This window comes from Anser anser, assembly GCF_964211835.1.
Source record: "Anser anser genome assembly, chromosome: 20".
Lineage (NCBI taxonomy): Eukaryota > Metazoa > Chordata > Aves > Anseriformes > Anatidae > Anser > Anser anser.
The window spans coordinates 2,485,151-2,509,821 of NC_139741.1; the positions used below are offsets into that span (position 1 = coordinate 2,485,151).

Here is a 24,671-nt window from a genome sequence, read left to right on the forward strand (position 1 = left end):
AAGTAAAGTGCTGGCATGCCACCTAATAAACCTTTCCTGTTACTGCACGCAGAAATCCCATTTTTCAGTCTCACCAATCTGGGCTTGGAGGGTTGCAGGGTAGGGTTTTGCAGGGGGAGGGAGGATTTTTTATTTGTTTGTTTGTTTCATAGTTTTTTTTTGAAACAAAATGCTAACCTGAATGTACAAATTCACAAAGTCATGTGGGCTGAAAGAGAAAAAGCTGCCAGTAAATAAAAATGTAACATTTTACTAAAAGGTTTCTAGATGTGCATAGGTTGCAAAGTATTAGCTATTTATTACAGGATAGTTGTTCAGCGCTAGAAAGCCCCATCCCTTTTGCCATTCATTTTGGAGAAATGAATAAATTTAGGCAAATCAGGAGTAGGGTAAATCTGGAGAAATTACAAAGGGGAGGAGTTCACCTTCCTGGCTATGGCTTTCAGGTCTGTCCAGGACTACTTACTCCAGTATAAAACTGAGAGCAGAAATATGATCACATACTAAGAAGTCTAATCAATTCTGGTTTCAACACTGAGCCTATTTAAAATAGATAATGGAATTGCTGTTCCTTGTTCTATTCTCTGTGCACATTCTCAAGACAGAGGCAGTAGGTAAGTCCTTGCCTGTTCTTTCTAACCCCATATAACAAGGTTACTCTTATTTATGATTTATTTCTGAGTGTCAGTGCCTACAGGGCAAACTCTCTAGTCCTTCTATATGAAAAATAAAGAATGTTTTATTTGCTTCTCTGCCTTTCTCATGTGTGGGAAAATATCAAATATAGATTTCTCTCATGAATGAATGTTGTTTTTTTTTTTTTTTCACCTTTAGAGATTCTAGTTGCCTTACTTGTCCAATAAAAATCAATGGGGTTTGACTTGATCTCTGTGGTTACTTATATATGTAAATTCAAAACATTAACAAGTAAAATATTTTTTTTGTCCAAAAACTTCTTAAAATTTCAAATAGTTTGTTTTAGATTTCTACTCATATTTCTTTGCCATTTGTAAGATTAAATTCTCATAGTTGCCTACTGAGGGAGAAAGAACAGTATGTCTTTTGCTGCATTAGCCCAGCAGATCCATCTATTTTTGCACTCTGTGCACTATGTACATAAGTGCAGTACGCACTTATGATGACTAGATTAAATCACAATCAATAATTAGTATTGAAAAACACAGAAGGTATTTTTATGCTTCTATCAGATCAGCAATATTATAACATTGAATAAATAGTCTTTCCTATGTGAATATTAGCACACAGTCTCAAAATTAAAAATAAACACTGCAGTCCTAAATGGTGATGAAGGGTCTATTGTTTGCACTAAAATAGACTAGACTGCATTAAGGGGAAAAAAGAGATACAATATTATCAGAGGTATCAGAGGGAAGCACTGCACCAAGAGCCTGTTAAAGGGACATGGTTTTAAGGCAGCTCTAGATTCAGCTGCCAGACTTTAAGTAACAGAGGTTTGAGGTGCTCAGAAAGTGCCTTGAACATTGCATAAGCACTGGGGTAAGAGGGGTGTTTCCCTCATTTTATTTCTTAGTTCTTAACTAATCCTCCACATCCAGGACTCGGTAACTTGCCTTTTCCAGATTCATACCTTACAGTTCAAATATCCCCCTCTTCTTTAGTCCGCGTGTTTTAGATGTTCTGTCTCTGGAGGCTAACCACATGTGGTACAGGTACACACAAACACAAAGAACCTTTGCTCTTCCAAAGTCTACAACTATTGCTTGCTTGATAGAAAATGATTACTGATTAATTAATACTTAGCTAAATTGACTGCTCTGTTAAGGCATTTATTACAGGATCCTAAAAGACCACTTAGAAAACCCACATAGGTTTTATTAAATCAGCGTTAGTAATTCATTAGTAATTAGTGTTTTAACGGAAGTAGTAATACAGGGCATGCATGTAATATTTTTTATTGATTTTTTTTCTAACCATGATCACTTTCTTCCCTAAGTATAGAGGCAAATTGCACAGTCATTAATACTCCAGAAACTTGCTCCCCTCCCACCTTTCTTTACAAACCTTTTCCCAACGTAGAAGCTTTACAGGATATATTATACTAAGTTAAAGGCTAGACATTTTAAGAAACCATGACTTTTGAGCATCAGCCCAAATTATTCTAAGTATCTGTTTTTCTATAAAAAGGAAATAATTATTTCATTTCTACCTTGCCACTTTTCAGAACTACTTCGAGTGATACCCACTTACCAGCTCATTTAACATATCTGCACCGTGCCTGCTTTTTCTGCTCTGAGCAGCCTGACAATTCACCACACTTAGATAGTCAATATAGATACTTGCTGGTCTTTTAAGTTGCTTTCAGCCTTGACCTGTCTCAGTACCACAGCACCTATTTTTTAAAATTATTACTAATAGTCCTTACAGGGCTTTATAAAGAAGTAAGCCTCATTATCCCTAGGCTACCAAATGGAAACAAGAGCATTGGTGCAGCCACCTGCCCCGAGACCAGCCAGCAGCAGGAAGAGAGACTGTCTGTCTTGAAACTCTGTTCAGCATCTCATCCGCTGATTTATGTGGATCTCAGCATATTCCATTAACAGGGCATCGATGCACCTCAGATGCCTGCTTGATTCCTTTGAGAGATCAATGACCCTCTGGAACTGCTATTAGACAGGCAGTAGTGAGGTGAAACGTCCGCAGTGTTCCAATAGGATCATCCCAAACCTTCTGAGAGAGGTTTTATTAATGGTAAGTTCAGTCTAGTGCCATCCAGAGAACAGCAATTGCAGAGGACAGTAACACACTTCTGTCTAGAAGTTTTTTTGTGGAGTTACAGCCAGCTCCATGCATTACTGAAAAATAATCTGCTTTAATGGGGATGGAATGGAGCATGGCATTATCTCAAATTAGTCATCTTTCTATCTCAGTACAGATTGACTTTTGATCTCAACTTATGACTGTTATGCAGGATATATCGCTTAGGGCTTCCTTCTCTTTCTTCCTTGGACTTATTCAAACTTTACAAACAGATTTAAAGCCTTATCTGTGTCTGCCTGCTCTTGTCCATGCGTATCAGTGTATGCCATCACCATCAGATCCACTGTATGCAAGAAGAAACAAAAGGTCACATTTAGCAAGTTGCTGAGCGTGCACTGAGAGCAAAAGATGCCCACTAATACTGCTCTCTGCTCTCCTCTCTCCACATAGCTACAAAAAAACCTGCACAGGCAGGCTTCAGATGGCAGAGGGTTTTCTAGCTCTATCATTTGTGCTGAACCAGTAACAGCACATTGTGCTCACTATCTTCAAAACTGAAAAATATTTACTAACAAACTTTCCCATTAAACGTGAAACCTGGAATTAAATTTTAGCAGATGAGCTCTGTAAGAGGGACTGTTATGGTCAACAGAGGTGTAGCTTTAGATAAGATCATCCGCTGCCATACTCACTGTTATATGTGGCTTATAATTGGAGGGGTTTTATGGATGAGAGAAGAATGGACATGAACTATGTGACCAGGATATCTAAGGATGCAAATCCGGTAATCTCAGAGTACACTTATTTCCTTCCATAGCTTATGATAAAGGCACAAAGGGGTATAGCACTGCAGCAATTTCATTCTTATTCTCTCTTTGATATTAAAATTCAGCAAAAGACAGAAAAGCATTTGTGGCAGAGCAGCATATGAGAAAGAAAACAGCTCTTACTTGGCTGTAACAGCCTGTTACGTTTTAGGGAGACAAGGAACTAAGCTCAGTGGGCAAAGAAGCAACATTGCATATTACTGGAAGACTCCTGAAAGGCAGCTACAAGACAGCATTAAAGCCATATATGGAATAAACCTTGAAATATTTTTAACTTTTTACATTTCTGTAGCCAGCCAGGTATGGCACCCAGATATATCTGCACTGCACAAATTTGTGTTAGAACAGGAATGCTTTGATTCTCTTCACATTAGTCTATGTGTGAAGTTATTCAAGAGTGTGTACTGTGCAGTCATACCTTGCTGTAATTTAAATCAATCTGCAGATCCTGACTTCCTTTTAAAGAATTACACATCTAAGTATGTAAGATCACCCCTGCTGTCTCCACTGCATATGAAAACAAAAGCTGACCCTCAGCCCCATGCATGACTGCCTGAACTGCTGAGGAGTGACTGCATATAGCAAGTAGCAATGAATGACTGATACCACCACATGACAAAAATCCTGCTTTGTTATATTTGTGTTGTGCATAAGTCAGTAGGAGCTGGAGTTCTTGAGCATCCAGACTTTCTACTAGGTTGATGCTTCAAAGGCCATCACAGCTACAAATCCAAATAACATTGCTCACTAGTTTGCAGTCTGGTTCTGGTAATACGCAACGAACAGGCAATTTTCTATATACAAAGTGGACCCAGGCACATAATTAATGTTCAATTTACGGATCAACCTGACCAGAGTGAGTATGCCACATTGTAACCGTTTGTATTAACTCACTATTTAGCTGATCCTCACGCAGAACTGCAATGTGCTGCATCATCTTGTCCTCCTCCAGCATTCAAGCCAGGGTGCCTTCCTGCTGCTCTTCACTTCAGTTCCATGGGAAGGAAAGGAACATGGTAGAAGCCATTCATAGGAGCCATTCACAGGTGGCAAGTGACATTACCTCAGCTTACCAATTATTCTTCTTTCTCCTACAGCGAAAGATATCAGCATAAGAATTGGAATATCCTTTATACGATGCAGGTTGTGCAATGATACTTAAAACTGGAATCATGGCTTCTCACAGACCTTACATTTAGATTTTGAAAACTGGAAGCAGACAAGCATTTCCAGAGACAGGGACTGCTGTGAGGTACCTTCCTCTTAGCTGTCCAGGTAACCAGTACAAACCTTTTGGCCTCCAAGGCAAGCTGCGAGGTCCAGGTTCTCAGCTAGGTGTCTGTCTCCATGCAGGTATGTTTTTCTTCCCATTTGTGGCATTGCAGGAGATGATTTGTTAATAAGACACAGAATGTATCAAATGGCCTGGTATTAGATTACTAGTCACTTTTCTAGCCCTAAGATCAGTCATCATAAATAGAATACTACAATGGCAATAGAATACAATATTCTACAATAGAATAGAATACTACAATGAGAACAGTAAAGCCAGAAAGTAATTTGTTTGAATTAAATTTTTAAAATACTTTAAAATACTTTAAAAGGGATTTCTTGAATTTTGTTTGACACTGCCTCTGTGGCAAAGCAAATACCCACAGAAGCAATTCACCTTAGCCCTGGACACTCTATTCTTGTTAAAAGCCAGCTTCCTTTTTTGATACAGCAAATTTATGAGGGGACATATATATGACAGAGGCTATGACAGTATCACAGGTCACAGCTGAAATTATTTTCCTCGCTCTTTGACACAAAGGAAGTAATTTGCAAGTGTTTATTGAGCAAATCTAGAATCCTCTCAAGCTCTTTAGATTCTTCCTTTAGCTTGTGTGTGTAACAGACTAAGACCTAATTGAGCATGTGATTTATGTATAAATGTGCAAATTATAAGCACCGTGCACAAAACAGATGTAGTTACGTGTAATGCTCCATTATTACAATAAAGTTTATCTTCAAGACTAAGTCCCTGCAATGGATTGGAAGGCACATACATATAGCTTATATATAGATAAAATATAACATATGTCTCTAGAAAATACAGATAAAATTTCCAGGCAAAAGTGAATAGATCACAAACATTTGTTTTTACAAGTCTAGAGATACGTGTACCTAAAGATAAACATTTGGAACTGATTTTGCCTGTCAAAGTGGTTGACCGGCACTTCCTAAGGATGTGCAATACTTAAAAATGTACAAATAGACGGACGTATATATGTTTAGTTTGTGTTCAGCAACCTCATTAATTAGGAAGACAGACTTAGACTCCACTTGCTCTTAAGTTGCTAGGTCTTTTGTACTAAAGATAATAAGCTTCACAAAGCCAGCTAAAAATAGAACTAGCCCAACACAAACCAAAGCTAAAAATACACTCCATGCAAAGCTAGCGTTTGTAATTTTCATAGAAAAGGCCAGCCTGCCCTCCACTGCAACGCCAGTGTTTACAGCAGGCTTTAGGGATGAGTTTGGATCAGGTGGACAAGAGAGCAGTAATGAGAACCCTGACATTCAGGGCAGCCTCGGCTTTCTGAGAAGCAGGAGAGCACTGGGAGCATTATCAGCTGTGTGGCTCAGAAAACAAGGAATTGTCAGAGAGGACGTGGCTGAAAGAGCGTGATGCGATCTGAAGAGGCAAACAAAGGAGTCAGTCAGTGAAAGAGAGAGATTTTACCTGAAGAACAACAGAGGATGTTCCTACTGTCTCAGTACTTTGGCTATTACTGGTGGCATAGAGGTTATCCACACTTCAAGAGATTAAATATGTTTAACAGAAACAGCGAACAGTCAGTATATAAAATTATTAGATTTCCAAGCACTTTATTCAGAAGGTCAAAAACTGTTTTAGTAACTCTTCTGGAGATGGACGCATTAGAAGGGTGAATTTCAGCTACGCTGAGCACCACCTGTCTCACCGCCTGGGACACGCGGGCTTCCAAGCAGCGGCTCAGCAGGTCCAAGTAGGGCAGTAAGCAGGGGACAAGTAGGACAAAGTAGATTTAGGAACTTTTACGGAATTCAGGCAATCTGACGGCTGTCCAAAGAGCTTAAGGGTCTTTTCCTAGATCACACAATAGCACATTAGCAAACTGCTAACACCCTGGCGTCCAGCCAGAAGCACTGTCCTCCATCCAGCTGCGTAAGTGAACAGAAGAGGGAGTTCTCAACTGAAGGAATTTTTCCCCCAGGCTTCCCAGCTAGGCTTGATAGCTAAAACAATTGAAAACATTTACAATAAAATGAAAACAATACGTAATTGTATTGTTTTGCAGCTGTTCTGGTGCCAAGAAACAGCTTTGGTCAGGAAACCAGTTGTAAATTTGACAAGGAAGAAGCAGAGATAAGTAGGACGGCTCACTTGCCAAGAGAGACTCCCTAAATTTAACTGTCTTGAACTTTGTGAAGGAAGAGGAGGCCTTCAGCCCAGTTCAGCCCTGCTCTAAATTAAAACCCAGCCACCTATTATAAGGTGCATTGTGACTTAAAAAATCCATAATACAGTACAAGAGTCAGATATGGATGACAACATAGCAATTTTAAGTCTTTGAGTATTATGTATACTGAATGTCTACATATACTGAATTTTATTCCTTCCACTGGTGAGAACTACAACAAAGTCCCTACCTAATGTCAATAAGCAAAGGAGCTTTTGGAAATCCTGGCTTGTACTGAATACTGTCCCGAGTAAAGTATGGATGCTCATGGCTTCACTCACAAGCTAATAAAATCTGTGAGAGTAAGCTGTAACAACCTCCAGGGCAGCTGATATCAGAGCAATGGTCTCAGCACTCAACTGCAAAAACACAAATGAAACCCACAAAACAAAACAGACAACAAAACAACAACATTCAGCTGCATGCTTCTTGGCAATAAAATAAACAACATAAAGAAACAGGAGGGCTGAGATTTGGCTGAAAGAGGAGTGCAAGAAAGGACCTTCAGAGAAAGAGAAGGGAAAGAAAGACTTTGCAGTGGGAAGGTGAAGGGGAGGTTGTCATGAGACGGGACAAAGGATGGATGAAGCAAGAACAGGAATTACAGATTATGAAGGAACTATCTGAATGCTGTAAACACCAGGGAGGGAAAAGAATTGTTTAGGGTGGTTCAGTGATATTTCTAGGAGTGATGGGATGCAGATAAGCAAGTGGAAAATGTAAGCTATAAAACAGGAAACATTTCCTGACAGTGAAGTCTAATAGACTGTGGAAAAGTCTCCTGCGGGAAGTGGCAGGAGCCGCTTAGACAATTAAAACTAGACTAGACAACATACCTTAGGGCATAATCATACCTCGGAGCACAGACAACTGACTGGATGTGACAAGTATCTTTCCTACTTGCTTCAGAAATGAAGTCCAGGGGAAAAAAAGGACCATTGTAAATGCAAGGTCAATATACATAGGGAGGAATCACACCTGAGTCAAACAAAATACAAATACAAATTTTCCTTGTAAGTGACATAGGGTATGGCAGTTTGGTTTTTCCGCAGCCATATCTACACAAACATCCTGTTCTCTAATGTTACACTACCACCACCCAAAAAAGTCTCATTTACAATAAACATTAATTCATTATTTGCTCAGGAATTCTGCAATGTTTAATTGAGTTATTGTTTAAGTTTTAACAGCTTTAAGGACTTCTTTTTTAAGGATTGTTGAATTTATGTCCTGTTCTATTTCGCTGATACCATCCAGCTTTCTAAACCACGACTATGATAACTACTTGACAGAAAGCCACTATTTCTTTATTAGCTTGTAGACGCTATGAGTTTCGCAAAAGGTCTGCAAAAATTAGACACTGTTTATTTGGTGTAGGATGTTGAATCTGTTAAACACCTACCAACTGGCAATCAGTTTTGTGGTTGCTTTCCTCGAGAAGGGTTGGACTCAGACTCAGCAATGAAAGGCTCCACAACCTACTCCCATTTCACTCCTCTGCTACGGAGACACTGTATCAGGACCACTGACACTACCACTTGATGACAGTTATCTTCACTCAGTGCTTCCCTTGGTCTTCTTTGATTTTCATGCTTCCACATTCACAGTCCAAAAGCTTCACAGCCTTGCACCCAGTGAACACTGTACTTACTGCACTTACTCCTAATTGTGAATCATATTGACCATAAAATTTAATTTGCACTGCAGTAGTGCTTTGATGTCTAATTCATTGTACAAGGTAGTATACAATCCCAGAACAGTAAACCTTGTTCTGAGATTTACAGTAAACAGGTCGGAATACCTCAAATGTCCTTGATTTCTCACTTCGCAACTTTCCTCTCTGGTCTAACTCACATCCCAAAGAGTCTGAGGCAAAATCTTTGCAGGTGGTTAACTTCTCGTGCTGCATAAATGCGACCATCTTTGAACATTTGCAACCAGGTCATTTCCACAGTTCAGTGTTTTTACCCCTGAAGGTTCACACACATATAAGTTGCAAAGAAAGCCCACTCCTGATCACAGGGTGCTGGCGCAGAGACTGTTAAAGCTTATGAACATACATATATTGAAGCATATGCATATGCTTTAACAGTCTAGCCACTGGGCTAAAGCAGTGTCCATAAACTTGTTTCCAGTCATTCATCTATGCAAACACTAACAGTTACGAAATCTAATCAAGCATTGTGGAGATTGGCTTACCCAGTATCTGCTAGACATTTATTGATTAAAATATCGGTTAAGGCACTGGGTGACACTCTGCGCTTGGAACTTGTGGTTTTACTGTTTCCCAGCGAAGATAAGAAATCACTCTGTGCCGCTGAAGGTTTGGCCACGGGCTTGTGTACACAGGCCTGAAAAAAATGCAACAATCAATTTTAGAAATGACAGGTTTAAAGTTAAGCTTTTTATATGTTTAGAAGTGTCTCAAAAAAAAAAAAACACAAAACTTTGCTGAAACCAATTTTTTGATAATTACAAAATATTAATGGAACAACAATGCAGAAATCAATGCAGTTCTTACAGTATGAATGTAGCAGTATGCTCTGTTTACTTTTCTTCCCAATATTAATAAACATTTGCTAAACTAGAATGAGTCAACATTATTTGTAGTTTTCAGCATAAATTTAATTTTTGTGAGAGATGAACTTAAACAGTATAATTTTTTCCAGATTAAATTCATTGCCACATGCTCATCCAAGATTCTGTCTTTGTTAGTACTGCTAGCCACATGTCATATCAAGGTTCTATTTATAATTTTTCTAAATACTAAATAGGAGAATGGCACTGCTATGCTACTGATGTGAAGATAGGGTGTTAAAAGCAGGTATGAGCCTTCTAGCTCACGTTAGTGTTAGCTCTAGCTAGTGTTATAAAAGGTCACAGATTACGGTAATTAGCAGTCTAACGACATGTAGGACTCCATAACAATGCCTATAAATTGATTAGCCTACTTACTAAATTGTATGTCATTAACTAATAGCAGACGAACAGAAATTATAATATTAATCATGATTATTATAGCTTTTGAATTGTTATTGATCAAAGTTAAATAGGCAAAGAAACTATTCCCATTAAAATCCATTTACAATGTATTATTATCATAAATAACCATTGAAACAAGCTGCTATAAACAAAACAGTCCTTATTTTCCCAAGTAGATTAACTCAGAGTTGATTTAAATCAGCTCTCTTCCTCTGAATTTCACATTTCTGGTGACAATGAAAAATTGAGATTAAGATATTCTATTGAAAAATTCTGCAACCCTCTGTGGGGGATCACAGCTGTGTTAGAATGAGGATTCCTCATTTCTTATGAAAAATGAGACCCTTTGTTTCTTAAAACTTCTTAATGCACGAGCTATCTTTAAAATTGTGGAACAGTGAGACACGTCATCTTATAGAAGTGAATTTCCAAGTAAATGAAACAATGGCAAGTACAGATAAGAATTTATTTTTTTTTAACACTACATAAATTCAGGTGTGGAACCTTTGCCTCAAGGATTTGCTGAAGCTAAGTTTTCAAAAACAAATTATTTAGAACCACAACCCATCCAGAGTTATACTTCGTGCTAGCACAGTTTTTGGAAGGTGTATCAACAGGTGTAAAGTGATTCATTTAAGACTAGAAGGAGATCTAAAAAGAGGACAGAGCTGCTGGCTGCAGGATTTTTATGGCCTCTTCTGCAGTATTTGATATCAGAAACCAACTGGACTCGCTGGATGGTGAGCTCCATCTTGCTAAGAAATCTCTAACAACATGTTAAAGATTTATTTACAAGCAAAGCACTCACCTCTTACCAGCCATCTTCATTTTTATGTTTAAGAGATGAGACTGGGACTTCTTTTCCTAATAAAATTGGTCAGGCAAAACTAAAAAGTTGACAAAACTGTATGGCCAACCATAACTTCATCACTCCCTAAGGATCACAAGTTGTGAATCCGTTTCACATCTGCTTTTTGGAGGGACAATCTGTACAGTTTTCACTCATCTAATTTTGAATGTCTGATTTTTTTTTTTCAGTTGGATACCACTGGTGCTATCAGTCGCAGAAGGATGAACAGCCCACCTGTAAAGGTACTGATAAACAATTTATTTCTGTAACCACATTAGTGTTTGAACTTTTCTGTTTTGCAACAGGACTCTGTAGCAATAATGCCAAAATGCATACAACTCAGCATTTAATGCTGCACGATCGTACTATATGTAAACAGAAGTGCTAAATAGAATATCTGAAGAGGGGTATTTTGAAAGAGGCAGGGCTTGCTCTACTCATTTTGTTTCAGCGAAGGATGACGTTGCAATTAGAAATATATAATCCAGAGATAATCATTCTAGCGTGTTGGATATAGACACCTGTTTAAATTCTTAAGGACAGAGCTATGAAAAACTGTAATGTTCTACATACAGCTGCACTTTTTGTTTTACCAGCAGTATCCACACAGGCTGCCTGCTCTCTTGCTCATCCTTTTGTCCAGCCCAGCCCTCCCTGGACCTGCCTGTGCTGGAAATGGCATTTCACTCCCAGCATCACCACAACCATCATCACTGCTACCTTTATTTTTATTATAGTTTCTGATCAATCAGCTAACCTCAGTGATAGTTCACTTTTTATTTTACAGCCACTTGTATGTGCACATTTTCTTACTAAGAACATTCTTGAAGCATATTAGTATTTTTCAAAACTACACAAATTCTACGCCAAGAAAGTTCCTTTATTAAATTCCCACTACCCAAAGAGCTTTCTTTCAAAGATATCTTCATTTTCCCAAGCAAGAATATAATATCCGTTGGGTGTTTTGGCTTTATCAAGGATTTGCAGTCTACAAAAAAAAAAACATTTTCTTTGTATTTAAATAGATCCTCGACAATGGCATGTAGTATATGTCACCTGCAAAGGAAACTATCAGTCTCCTATCAATATTGTCACCAAAGATGTCATTTATGACAAGAGCCTGAAGCCACTGAATTTTGAAGGTTATGATGTGAAGGGGTCTTCAAAATGGAACATCGAGAATAATGGACATACAGGCAAGTACTGTCTGATACATTATTACAGGACTTGTGCCTTCACTCTGAACCTTCCGTTCATTTCTTCCACGTCTTCGGCAAGTTGTTAGATATCACTACTGCTATTTAAAAGAAAAGAAAGAAGATAGTATCCCTGTATTTCAAACAATTCACTGAAATCTTTATAGATTTCAACCTGTTTTCTTCACAGGCAGAAGTAATGTAACGTGAGGTTGTTGATCAGCTATTTACTGATTCAGTAAACAGTGAATCAGCGAGCAGTAAACCTGTGAACCCATTCAACATTGATTCACTTCCTCTTCTTCGCTACAGGCATTATTAATGATGATGCTTCAACAATATTACACTAAATTACTTTAAAAACAACAACAACATACAGCAAAACACTGGTTGTCTTTTTTTAAGAGTTATCTATAGGCATGATTAAAATCTTAGATGTGTTGTTTCAACTGCCAAATTCTTAAAATGGGAAGTCGCCAGTGCTAAATATATTTGTAACTTAAAATTGAGAGGTAGGGACAGAGCAAGCTGAATAGATTTTTCAAAACCGGAGATTCTCGTTTACAGCATCAGTATTTTGACAAACCACAAGAAAAATGCATGACTGATTTTTCACTAATATACGGGTTAATGACTTTTGCATTACAGAATGATGTTTTAGAATCCGTTTATCACAGTCGCTGTGTACAGTAGTGTCTTTTACACAAAAAATTATATTCTTAAAGATAGGTCAGAACTCTCAGCTTCTCAAAACACGCAAAAGGATCTGGGTTTTCATCTCAGCTTTTTAGATTTCTTCCAAGTGCAACCAATTCCTGTGCTACAACAAGAACACTGACAACAGTATTGCTTAAATTATAGCAGCAATTAGAAGCTCTATGTGAGATTAGATTATCATTATGTTCACTGATGTGCAGACAGTAAAGGTCAGTGTCTCAAAGGTCTTACAATCTCAATAAACCAATCCAACAAAGATATGTTAACATGCATTTACAGATAAAAAAGTCAAGTAACTAAGTGACACAGAAGCTTCCAGATCATTTGGAATTCAGAACCAAAATGGAATCTCCAGGGTTTTAATCCAGGTCAAAACAATCTTCCCTGCAGGGAAAAAAAATTAAAAAAAAGTACTGGACTTAATGTAGAGAACTTAATAAGTCATATTTTTAAGCATAGCCCAGATGTAAAGTACATTACGTGCTTGAGACATGCGATGGTGGTTTACAGATAGAAAATATCTTCTTCAAAGAAAATTTTATTTTGCTGTTAGCAAAGAAAGACATAAAAGACAAAAAACACCTTCCCAAGCCATAGCAATGCTCTGCCTTTTTCCTCCATTTTACAAAAGGAAACAATGCCCATCAAATGCATTTTCTTACAGCTGCAACTGAAGTCATGGGTCAGCCAGCTCTCCAGATTCACAGAGCAAATCCTAGGTTGAAAAGGGAACAGAAGCTCCAAGTACTGTTCCACAGATGAGGGATGCCCAAATGCTGTTGCATATTACTGGAAAGTGGTATTTCTCCTTTTCCTTCCGTGATATTTCTCCTTTTCATCTCAAACTAATCTCAGCTAACATTTTTTAAGAATTCAGTTTCTGTAGAGGGGAACTTCTAAAAAACTTGGCATGAAAAACCAAGCCAGAACTTCAGGATGAATTTGAATCACAGGAACATGCATCTCTTTAGTCAAGCAATGTATTATTTGAATATATTTTTTAAACTATTTATTTGTTTTCTCCAGTTAAAATAACATTGGGCACATCCCCTAAAATTGGAGGTGGAGGTCTGAGAAGAAAATACAAAGCAATAGAATTTCACTTCCACTGGGGAGTCCAAGACACGCTGCATTACCTTCCTGGGTCAGAGCACAGCATAGATGGAGAAAAACAGGCTATGGAGGTAGGTGGCACTGTCTGTGGGTTTGGGCCATAACTCAAGAGCTCTGTATTTTTAAGATATTATAGGGAGAAAAGCATGGGCCAGTTCTCCTATGAATGCCCAACAAGGGAAATAGAGAACTGATGACACATTGCTTACTAATCAGAGCACACAGGAAAATCTCCTGGGTTTATACAGCAAAGGCACAGAAAAGATAACAAATCTGCAATTTTATAGCTTTTGGGAACATTTTGAAGTCTGTACAGCTGGAATACTCTCTCATGCTGCTTATTCAGACTATATATCCATTTCTGGGTCTGTAACCATGAATTGACCTATACAACTGAGAAAAGAAATATTTTCTCCAAGTTCAGACAGGTTGCTGGTGCTGTTATGAATGGATGGGTAGAGAGACCACCACCACCACTCCCCGGTCAAATCATCAAGTAAAAATTTAACAGTTCCACTGCATAGGCTGAAAACTGAGGGCTGCAGCAGTGCACAGAGCACTTCGGCTTCTACTACACAGGCGGGGAAACTGATTTTGGTACAAGAAGTTTCAAATTATACTCCATTTATTGCATAGTTCCTGCCTCAGGTTCAGAGCCTTGGACTGTCTCTCCCCAGCCTGCGGGCAACAAAGCAGCTCTGGTTCCACTACAGCAGAAGTGCAGAGAAGCAGGCAGGCTACACTTAAATAACAAATAATTGGCCTCGACTGTTTTGTTACAGCTTCATATTGTCCACATAAGAGAAGATGCTTTGGATATAGCGGATGCAAAGAAAATTTCAGACGGTATAGCCGTGTTAGCGTTCTTTATAAAGGTAGGTGGCCAAAATTCAAATTCATTATCTCAAATGTACTGGTAAGTTGGCTGAGTTGTGTCATTGTTACATTATTCCTAAACCCTTCGCACTTCTACAAAAGTGCAGTGGCAGCACTTAGCTCCTTTATCTTTTCCTACATTCTGTTTGCTGCTGTTAGCTCTGTAGTACTCGTCTGTTTTATTCATAGTTCATTTAAAATAACCTGTTGCTGAGAAGTGCAGGATATGGAATAAAAATATTTCCATTTCAGGTTGATGAAGAAAATAAAAACTACGCAAGTCTAATAAATGAATTAGATAATGTTCAATACAAAGGTAAGACATGGGCTGTTCTAAAAACAGTGTATATATACTTCGAGCACACACGCTACAAAGTAATTCAAGATCCAATCCTGTTCTAATTGCAGTAGAGATTGTCACTGGAAATTCAAAGCTGAAGGATAAAGTTTAGTCTGTCAGGTACTCAGAGCACTGCAGGCAGGAGGAAATGTAGCTCTCCCTATTTGTAGATGAAGAACACTGAAGCACCACAATGAGCATTTCTTCTTCTGCAGAAGGAAGCAAAGTGAGAAGAACAATATGCAGAAGACCATTTTAACAAAGATAAAATGTTTTTAACAGAGGAGGTGTTCATAATCTGTGCTCTGTGCCACCCTGCGGCTGGTAGTCAGGGAGTCCACAAGCAAGGCAGCGTGGCTGCCCCAGTCAGCACGGGAAGAGGGCAGGGGATGAGGCTTTACACAGCCGCTCGCTGCGGTCGCATTTGAAGCCAAGCGTGAACAATACCTGCAGCTGCACTTGGTAAAAGCAACGTTTCTGCATGCTTTGCCTAGGGAAAACATCACAGATGGACCCTTTGCCACTGAGTTCCCTGATTCCACCTGAAGATGAGCTTGGAAGGTACTATCGGTATGAGGGCTCCCTCACCACTCCCGACTGCCACGAGGGTGTCATCTGGACGGTGTTTGAGAAGCCAGTTGAACTCAGTATTTTCCAGGTGAGTCACAGAGGGATACTCTGAAAGATCTGCTTCCAGTGATTTTACCCTGGGCCTACCTGCTCTCTCACATGATTTAATATAGACCTGTTAGCTGCTCCACTGCTTAGAGAATCACAGCATAGAATCCAACAGAACATCCCGAGCTGGAAGGGACCCACAAGGCTCTGACTCCAACTCCTCGCTCCACGCAGGACCAACCAAAAATCAACCCCTGTGTCTGAGAGCCCTGTCCGAACGCTTCTTAAACTCCAGCAGGGTTGGTGCTGTGACCACTGCCCTGGGGAGCCCATTCCAGTGCCCAACCACCCCCTTAGTGAAGAACCTTTTCCAACGCTTTGTTGCTGTGACATACATATGCTTGGCATTAGTCTAAACCCACACACTCTGTAGTGCCAGTTATGACAACATCACTTTATAACCCTGTTAAATCATCTCTCAGAAAACGGCAGGAAAGGGGAAGGAAGGGGAAATGATGACATGAAAAGAAAACCAAATAACCCCATAGGTAAACACCTTGTTCAGTGCTTCGTCAAGAGCACTTCCCCTGTATTCATCTGCTTGCCCCAGATTTCACTGCCTTTCTTGTCTTATAAGTATTAGGATACCAGAAAAGAATAATTCAGAGTCCAAACTTTGAATCTATCAGCATCAGCTTTACGCAACCCATTTTTGTCCTACAAAGAGGAACAGGAGACTGAATCACGACTGCCTCTAAAATATAGATTGTTCAGCTGACAGAGTACACAGTTAAACAATTAAGATGTCCTGGAGTGGATTCTGAGCAATACTATTTGGGCAAGAGCCAGCAATTTTATTTTAGTTCCTTATTTGCAGCGTACTCACAATCACTTCAGTCAAAGGTCAACGCTCAGCCCCAGACAATGCTAAGCCACCTGGTACGCAGGAGGGAGCATCTGCTCACTCCGTGCCAACTTCTAAGCAGTTAGAAATTTGGAGCAAGGAAAGAAATGAGGCACGTAATCCTAGCCCTCTTACTTTGCGTCTCTGTGATGTGACGGACAAGGACAGGGCCGTGCGTCAGGAGGACCGCTCTAATGAAGTCCTTGAGCTGGACAAAGCATTCAGCTCACACAGAAAGGAAGCCCACGTGATTTCCGAGGTTAAAAGATGTTGGTGGCTTCTGGCAGTAGCCTCCATCATGACGTTTCCTGCAAGATTTAATGCATCCATACAGGTCAAAACAATGCCACAGAGTAAGGCACTGAAGCTATAAAATACCACAATTTCCAGTGTTTCACAGGAAAATAATTTAACAATCTATTCTTTTTTTCAATGTCTGCAGGTTTCTCAGTTCTCAACAGTTCACTTTGATGGGAAGAACTCAACATACATGGTTGAAAATTTTCGGCCTGCTCAGTTTCTTAATGAACGATATGTGTATTGGTCCAGTGCCAGCACCCTCCTGCCTCCTGCTAAGGTTTTAATGTTGGTCCTGATCCTTACGTACATCCTGAGCTCTCTTTTCCAGTGAACACTTCTCACTTTTTTTTTTTGGCCAGTTGTTTTTTCTATCAAGTCTTCTCTTTAACTGCCAACTCCTGAATTATATCTGAATACAGAATGTTACCTTTTTTTTCCTCCATACATTAACCAACAACTCCTGTTGCTGCTATTGCATAAAAATTAAATCCATTGCACTAAATTACAAGAATTCTAAGGAACTGTAAGATAAAACTATGAAGATTCTAATTTAAAAAACACTTAAAACATTAGGATGGATTATCTTCTGTATATCCTGTAACACAACACTGGAAGGACACTTTACAAGCTCTATGGAGGACTTTCTGGAGGAATCTGTTCTTAAGTGCCTGTGAAGGTTTTTGTCTGGAGTACGTTTACATTCAACACTGCGAGTCAGGAAGACAAACATCTGGAGTGATTCTTATCATGCCTACATTGTCCTATATGAAGGTACAATACGGAGAATAAAAATGCTCACATAACTGAGCAACATTTGGGTCATTCTATCTAGCGATGTGACAAATTTCATCTGTACTACCACATTTTTTCCACCTTCTTCTCAGAATATGTAAAAGTTAATTCTTAGGTAAGGATACTGGATTCCTTGTATCTAACCTACTGATTCTGGATTTCAATTTCTCTACTCAGCCTATTTATTCAGCCTAGTACGGCATCCTATTTCAGGATGCCCGTGGCAGATATGATGTGCCAGAAGAAAAAAGGGGAGCTCGTCCGCATACACCAGTTGCACATCTGTGCAAATTCTCTCTTAGGAGGGCCATGGTTGAAGCGTGAGATTTTGATGCTCCTTTACATTTTTCATTTGCATAACAAAATGGGACAGCCCAAGTAAAGTCTCTTTCCAATATCACATTTTAGAAGCTTTTAAATTTCAGTTTGAACATTTCAGTGTGAATATTTCCACATGATTTGTTTTCAGAATAACAAGCCTGTAAAATATTTACGTATGGTTAACATTCATAGTTTTTGCAAGAAGATTTTGATTTGAATCGATTTCTCCAGATCTCACCCAGTTACTTACGGAAAAGCTCAATATATTGGGAAATGGGATTTCCTTTTACTATTCTGAAAACAAATGTAACTGACTGTTTTCTTAGCTAATGCCATAGAACATGTTGCAGCTACTTTGAGAATTTTAGGTTTTGGCCATGCCAAAATAGAATTTTATGCTAGAGGACTTGTACTATTTTCTTTAGAGCAATGTTTGCAGGGATGACTCTACGCTATGGCTACATAGTCATTTTCAGGAAAAACATGACAGTGTGACTAACCACAGCGCACCAAAGGAGAAAAAATATTTTCATATTTAACAATCAATAATACAAGCTTAAACAATGTAAAAGCAAATGCACCTTGTTACATTTAGAGGAATGGTTAGGATTAACTGTATTTTTAGATAACTGAAAACTTTTGAGAAGCAGACATAAAAGAAAGATTAAAACTGAACAGACCTGCTATATTTTCATTGCCTTGAGTTTTTATTTCTTTTGTCCATGCTGAACAAGAACCCACACAACATCCATTAAGAAAAGGAATGTGACTTTTTTCTATTTTCTCCACAAGAATAAAGGTTGGGCTTGCTTTTTCTCAGGGTGGTTTGGGGGAAGGGAGGGATTTAAACTACAGTGGGATGCTACTGATGTCAACAGGCTTCTGGAGCTTTTACTTCATATCGGTCATCAGAGTATCACTCTTCCCCTGACAAAATTGCTTCAAGTACAGCACCTTGCTAACCAGACCTGGTGCACACTTCCAGCCCATCAGGTAGAGGCCAATCAAGTTTCTTTCAGGAAACAATACCATGGATTTACCCAGTATAACTTCACCTCTGTACAAGTTACCTACTTATCTCTCTATGTTGAGCATCTCTGTGATATCTATTTTCATTACATCCTTCAACATCATGCAAGTACAGAACGTGCCAAGAAATTAAGAGGGAAGATGTTTTGTTTTGCGGTTGGTTTACAAGATGTAATAAAAAGAAGTATTCTGAAAGGCTCACATTTTATTGTTCTTTCAAGGTTTTAGAGCAACATCATATACACCATGATCACATACAATAAGTCCCATAGAACTGGGATCTCCTATTTTAAAAGCCAGAGATGTGAATACTACTCAGGCCGCCTCCACTGAGAACAATGCCTTTTGCATTAAACAAGCCCCCTGAATCTTCTAGGAGTACTGAATAAGAGCCCACCATCCCTCTTCATTCAGATTATTTCCTAAATTCATTAAATAATTCTCATTTCCCAGGCAGCTCCCTTAAGGTTGATCACAAAAACTAAAGAGCACCTGGGTCAATTGCCATTTATTGCCAGTAATTCACCGGAGAGAATTCCCACTATTTTGAGCCTCAGTTTATGATGCAGATACTGAGAAGCAGTTACTTTACAGCAGCTACTTACTACGAGGGAGGATCTTATTTGCTATGAAACATAATAAAAGATGACTAAGAGGAAGAAACGAAAAAAAAAATCTGCTAAAAAGGTTAGTTCCCTGTAAGTACACTTCAGCATAAACCCCAGCATGAATAAAATCTAAATAGACAACCATTTTTACTGAGTGCATCTGAATTCTCTGACAATGAAGAAAAGGGAAATGCAGTTTTTTGTTGTTGCTGTTTGGTTTTATATTGTCTAGCTGCAATTCTTCCTCCAAAAAGTAAATCCAAATCTTAAAAAAAACAACCAAACAACTTCAAAAAACCCTCCAGATATTTGTAAAAGTTCCTTGCAGATGGAACATCAAAATTGCTCTCTAAAAATCACTTTTACCAAAAAAAAAAAAAAAAGAAAAAAAAATTTGTTTAAGCTCCCAGTCTATCTATGCAGATTCAGCATATCTTTACTGAGTGCATACTCGGCAACGTTCTCTTCTCTTCTGGACAAAAGATTTTTATTTTTCTCATGTTTTTATTGTGATCCACATAGCTGTAGTATATGATATTTTTGTTTCATAAAAATTAAAGCATGGGGGTCCCATTCATTTCCATTTTTGCAATATAGATTATTAATCCCCTCTACCTGAGGATTCCCTGACAACAGCTCCATGTCCGTATACCTAGACTTTTCAGACACTAACGTACATCTGTTTATCTCAGCTGTTACAGTAGGTCACGATGACAGAAGCCTTTAAGCAATCTAAACCTCCCAAGGCTTCACAAGTTCAAGCCAATCTGTGAACGTCATCTGTGCTCAAACTGGAAATTGGTAAGATGCATGCAGCACAAACAGCAGTGGCCCATGGGAGCTACAATCTGTATCTGTGTCAATGATCTAGTTCAATTTGTTCTTTGTCAGAGGCTGCTCTTTGCAACCAGATAGACACATGCTGTTCTGGTTCTGAATATGACAATTACAGGGCTAGAATTAATGCAGTAAATCAATACAAATTGACAGCAAAAGCTGTTCAATTAAAAGCAGTAAAAGACAGGAAGGCTTGAAGTGGGACATTTGGTTTTCTTTTGTGAAGGTAGTTATGCAAAAGCAATTTGTTATTCAGGTAACCTCAGGCACAGATTTTCAAGAACTGTATCAGCACTAAATTTGGCATGAAACATCTTCCATTGCAAAGAAAACAGGAAACTACAGTAAATCCCGAAGAACTAATAGCCAACCTGTGATATTACAGCAAAGGACTGGGGGATGAATACAGGTATTTAGAAAAACCCATAAGGAATAGTATTTTCCCACTTAGAGAGACGTTAACACAAAACTATGCTAATACATTTTACATATATTGGGACCAGAGCTGAAGACCACTTAGCTTACATGACTAAAAACTGGGATATAATAGAAAATGAAACAATACTGAAAACTAAAATTCGCTAGAGTAGTGTATTTTAGGTTTAAAAGAAAACAGACAAGCAGAGGCTTTGTCAGTTTAGACTACCATTTGTATTTCAGAGCACTGAACATATGAATTCAGCATGTTCAACAGTGAAAAGTCCTCTCACAAAACATTCTGGGAGATTACCACAAGACTGGAAGTAGATTTGCTTATGAGAACTCTGTCCTTTGGAGGCAACAGCATTATGGTTCAGGGTTTGCCTGTAATGGCTGTCATGACAGAATCTATTCAACAATAAGCTTGAACAACAGTTAGGAACTCACCAGACTTCAGCAGGTCTTCTCCATTTCTAAAAATGCAAAGCAGTCCTTCTCCAGTTTTGATCAGACTTTGATCTGGAGGAGGTCTGCCTTCTTCAGTCTGTCTTTGGAGGTCTGAGAGATGGAGTAGCAGATCTGCCACGTGAAAACAGGTCCAGCTTCACAACTACGTGACTGTCAGTGGGGAGAAGAAGGCTACTGAAAAGAAAATAAGAAAATCCTAATACAGTACATTTTCAGCAAGGTATTTTCTCAGGAAGTACAAAGAGACAAGGAAACCTACCCATTACTCATAAAAACCTTATTTACATGATCCACAATGAATTTTAGCAAACTTGCCAGCTTCATTGTATGGTCACCTCTTCCCTGCTGACAAACAAAAGCTCAAAATGAACTTTAATTCTGTACAGAATTAATTTTCCAGGCTTTTTGCTTTGTTCTACCTTTGTTCTACCCTAAAAAAAAAAAAAAAGCTTAACTAACTTCACAGCCCGATTTTAAATTTTAATAAATGCATTACTATGAGGTGTAACATAAACCACCTCTGATCCAGAAATGAGGAGACCCATTTTCTGCCATTGTACATTGCACAGGGGATAACACTCCATGCCAAAAAGGGTGACACTTGAAGACATAAGGCTCTATTGAACCGAGTTAAAAAGGTACTCGGTGTTTTTCTTCCACTAAACACTACAAATGACACGGGATTTAGAGAAAATTTAGTGACTGGGAAACAAATGCCACGATAGCTCTGTCAAGCCAGAGCTATTGTGAGAAAAGCTTCATGTAGGAGCAAATTATTTGTTTGTGCACATGTGTATTTGTGTAAAAGCCGGGAACACTCTAGTTAAGATGCACTAAAGAAATCCACGATGAACCTGAGAGCTGAAGAATCCCGCCACGTCGCCCAGTCCGAGGGGTGCTCCCCACTGACCCAGGGGGACCGACCAAGACCTCAGGGGAGAAGCACCACGCACCGAAACATGCCTCGAGAAGGATCTGAAAACTGCCTCGCTCTTACGCTGCATTTGCCGCTTGCTGCTTACAGTGCCTTACAAAAGAGGTGAGAGTCTCTGTGGTTGTTTCAACACAAAAAGGTGTGCCGTGAGGAAGCAGCCAAAGGAACCAGGATGTCCATCTGGGAATGGGCCACCCAGCCCCTGGGGCAGCGCTCAGCCTGGTGTGTCTTTTTGAACCTTGATTTTGTCAGTATTATTTCCCCATCTGTAATCTCCTTTGCAGATAGGAATGACTCATCGTTTTGCCGTTCGGAGGCTGTGGGAAGCAGTGGCACGGTCGGGCTGGGGATGTGCCCAGCGTGAGGTGGGCATGGCGGTGTGGCGGGCAGGTGGGCTGGAGCACCCACTGCCACCAAAGCTGGGATCAAAAGCCAGGTAGGGCAGCCCTGCCACTTACAAAATGAAATGAAAGGAAAAAAGAAGGGGGGGGGGGAGGGAAGGAAGGGGGGGAGAAAAATAAAGGAAATATCCTCTCAGAATGGCTGTGCAGGGGGTGGCACCAGCAGGCCTCAACTGCTGCCAGCGGCCATTTTCTGAGGGTCCCCTCCAGTCAGGCTGAGGGGAGCCCCCAGCTGGGTCCATGCTAACCCCTCACTGCAGGCCTCAGCTGCAGCTTATCTCAGACAACGAAAGCACCATGGCTTCTCCACCTCGCTTCAGTTATTGTAACCCCACGGCTTCGGGTGGCAGAAACATGGCAGCAAACATCAAACAATAAGAAAGTCCCCCTGGAGTAGCAAACGTTGGTTAGGGCTGGGAGGGAACTGATGGCTCCAGTAAAGGGAGGTGACATTTCCAGTGTGCTTTTAGACCCTGGCAGCCCTGTGTTGCTGGAGCAGGCCGACGCCTCGGGGATGCACATGCCAGTGCCCACCACCATGGGCTGCCTCTAATTTGCACCCATTTTCAAAATGTGCTTAGCGCTAGGGCTGCTGCGTTACAGAAAGCTTACCAGAGCCCAAAACCAAACCATGCTGCCAAGGGTCCTCTTCTTCCAAACTCCAAAACTAAATGGAGCTGTGAGAGACACTGCCTCTCTATTAAAGATGCTCATTGGGGTTTTTGAACCTGAAACATTTGCAGGTTAAAAAGCAATCATAAAAAGTCTGGAGCAGTGAGAAGTCACCAGGAGTAAGAGGGCAGCACGAGCGGTGGGCACGATGACCCCGTTAAGGCTGGTTAAAGCCAGGATGGTTTGCCTGTTGATGCCCTCCACACGTTTTCTGAACACAGACACAATTCATCCAAAAAACACTGAGAATGGGAACACACAGTTTTCAATATAAAGTTTAAATTTCCTAAAAATAACCCCCTGGTTTGAGGTTTTTAATATCAGAAATAAATCCACTTATATCCATAAAACCTGATTATAATTAGTTGTACAAGTAAAATTATGAGTGTAATTAACTACAGCTATTAATTGAAATGCCTTTGGGACATTATTTCCCTTCTTTCAGTTGAACGCAATTTGCATTTAAAGTTATAATATAAAGGATATAAGATTTTTAGAGATTGCAGTAAATTCAGATTATTTTCTTATCTTTTACCTCTTAAAAGTCTTCTGAAGTGATGTAGACATCTAGTACTCAAACAAATACCCGTGGTATTTGCTTCCTTATAATCTATTTCCATGTAGTTAGGATTTCTCCACGCCTTCTCTTTTTTATTATGTGAAGGAAACCTCAAAGAAAAATATATTACTTTCTATCTACTGAAATTACCTTCATGACAACACCCATTCACTTCCCAGGTTACTGAGACTGCTCATTGTTCCCAGCACGTAGGAGAAATATCTTGATTTAGTTTATAGATATGTGTGGTTATGAGGAATTTATGAGAGAGAAAGACAGTTTTACATTTTGCTGATTATGTTGATGTTGAGATTAAGGCCTTAATAAATCATTGTATTTTTCTGTCAAGAAAGCTGTATCTTTGAAAACCTACAATCATCTGAGTTTGTTGCACGTTACACGAAATGCTTTCTTACATGCAGTAGGCACAATGTTGTGTGTTCTGGAATCCAACAGTCCCTGCTGAACCTAGGAATAATCCTAAGAGAAAAACAGTAACCTACCTAAGTTGAAAGAAAGCTGCTGCTTTAAAAAGGAGGATGAAGGCATGAAGTCAACCACCAAGGTGCTGATGTTTTCCTCCATCCTGTTCAGCTGAAACTCTCTGCAGCTGACAGCTACTAAGGTTTCTGTGCAGCATTTTATTACAAACACACATAAGCAAAAGGGAGGATGCACTATTA

At 39.4% G+C, this 24,671-nt stretch overlaps 1 protein-coding gene across 1 annotated transcript; it reads left to right on the plus strand.

Moving 5' to 3' along the window:
• The first annotated feature begins 400 nt into the window (after window positions 1–400).
• On the plus strand, window positions 401–18,748 carry CA4 (carbonic anhydrase 4). Its single transcript, XM_083806850.1, has 8 exons — window positions 401–614; window positions 11,072–11,125; window positions 11,909–12,079; window positions 13,823–13,980; window positions 14,692–14,784; window positions 15,038–15,101; window positions 15,620–15,783; window positions 17,090–18,748. Exons 1-8 carry the CDS (start codon window positions 557–559, stop codon window positions 17,276–17,278), a joined length of 951 nt encoding a protein of 316 aa, XP_083662976.1. The 5' UTR covers window positions 401–556; the 3' UTR covers window positions 17,279–18,748.
• Window positions 18,749–24,671: the final 5,923 nt, after the last annotated feature.

Bases quoted from the DNA above. Each gene is read 5' to 3' on its own strand.
- CA4 (XM_083806850.1), top strand. From the start codon at position 557: ATGGAATTGCTGTTCCTTGTTCTATTCTCTGTGCACATTCTCAAGACA. The intron at 12,080-13,822 runs GCAAGTACTGTC...TGTTTTCTCCAG, and splicing joins CGAGAATAATGGACATACAG to TTAAAATAACATTGGGCACA. The intron at 15,784-17,089 runs GTGAGTCACAGA...CAATGTCTGCAG, and splicing joins TTGAACTCAGTATTTTCCAG to GTTTCTCAGTTCTCAACAGT.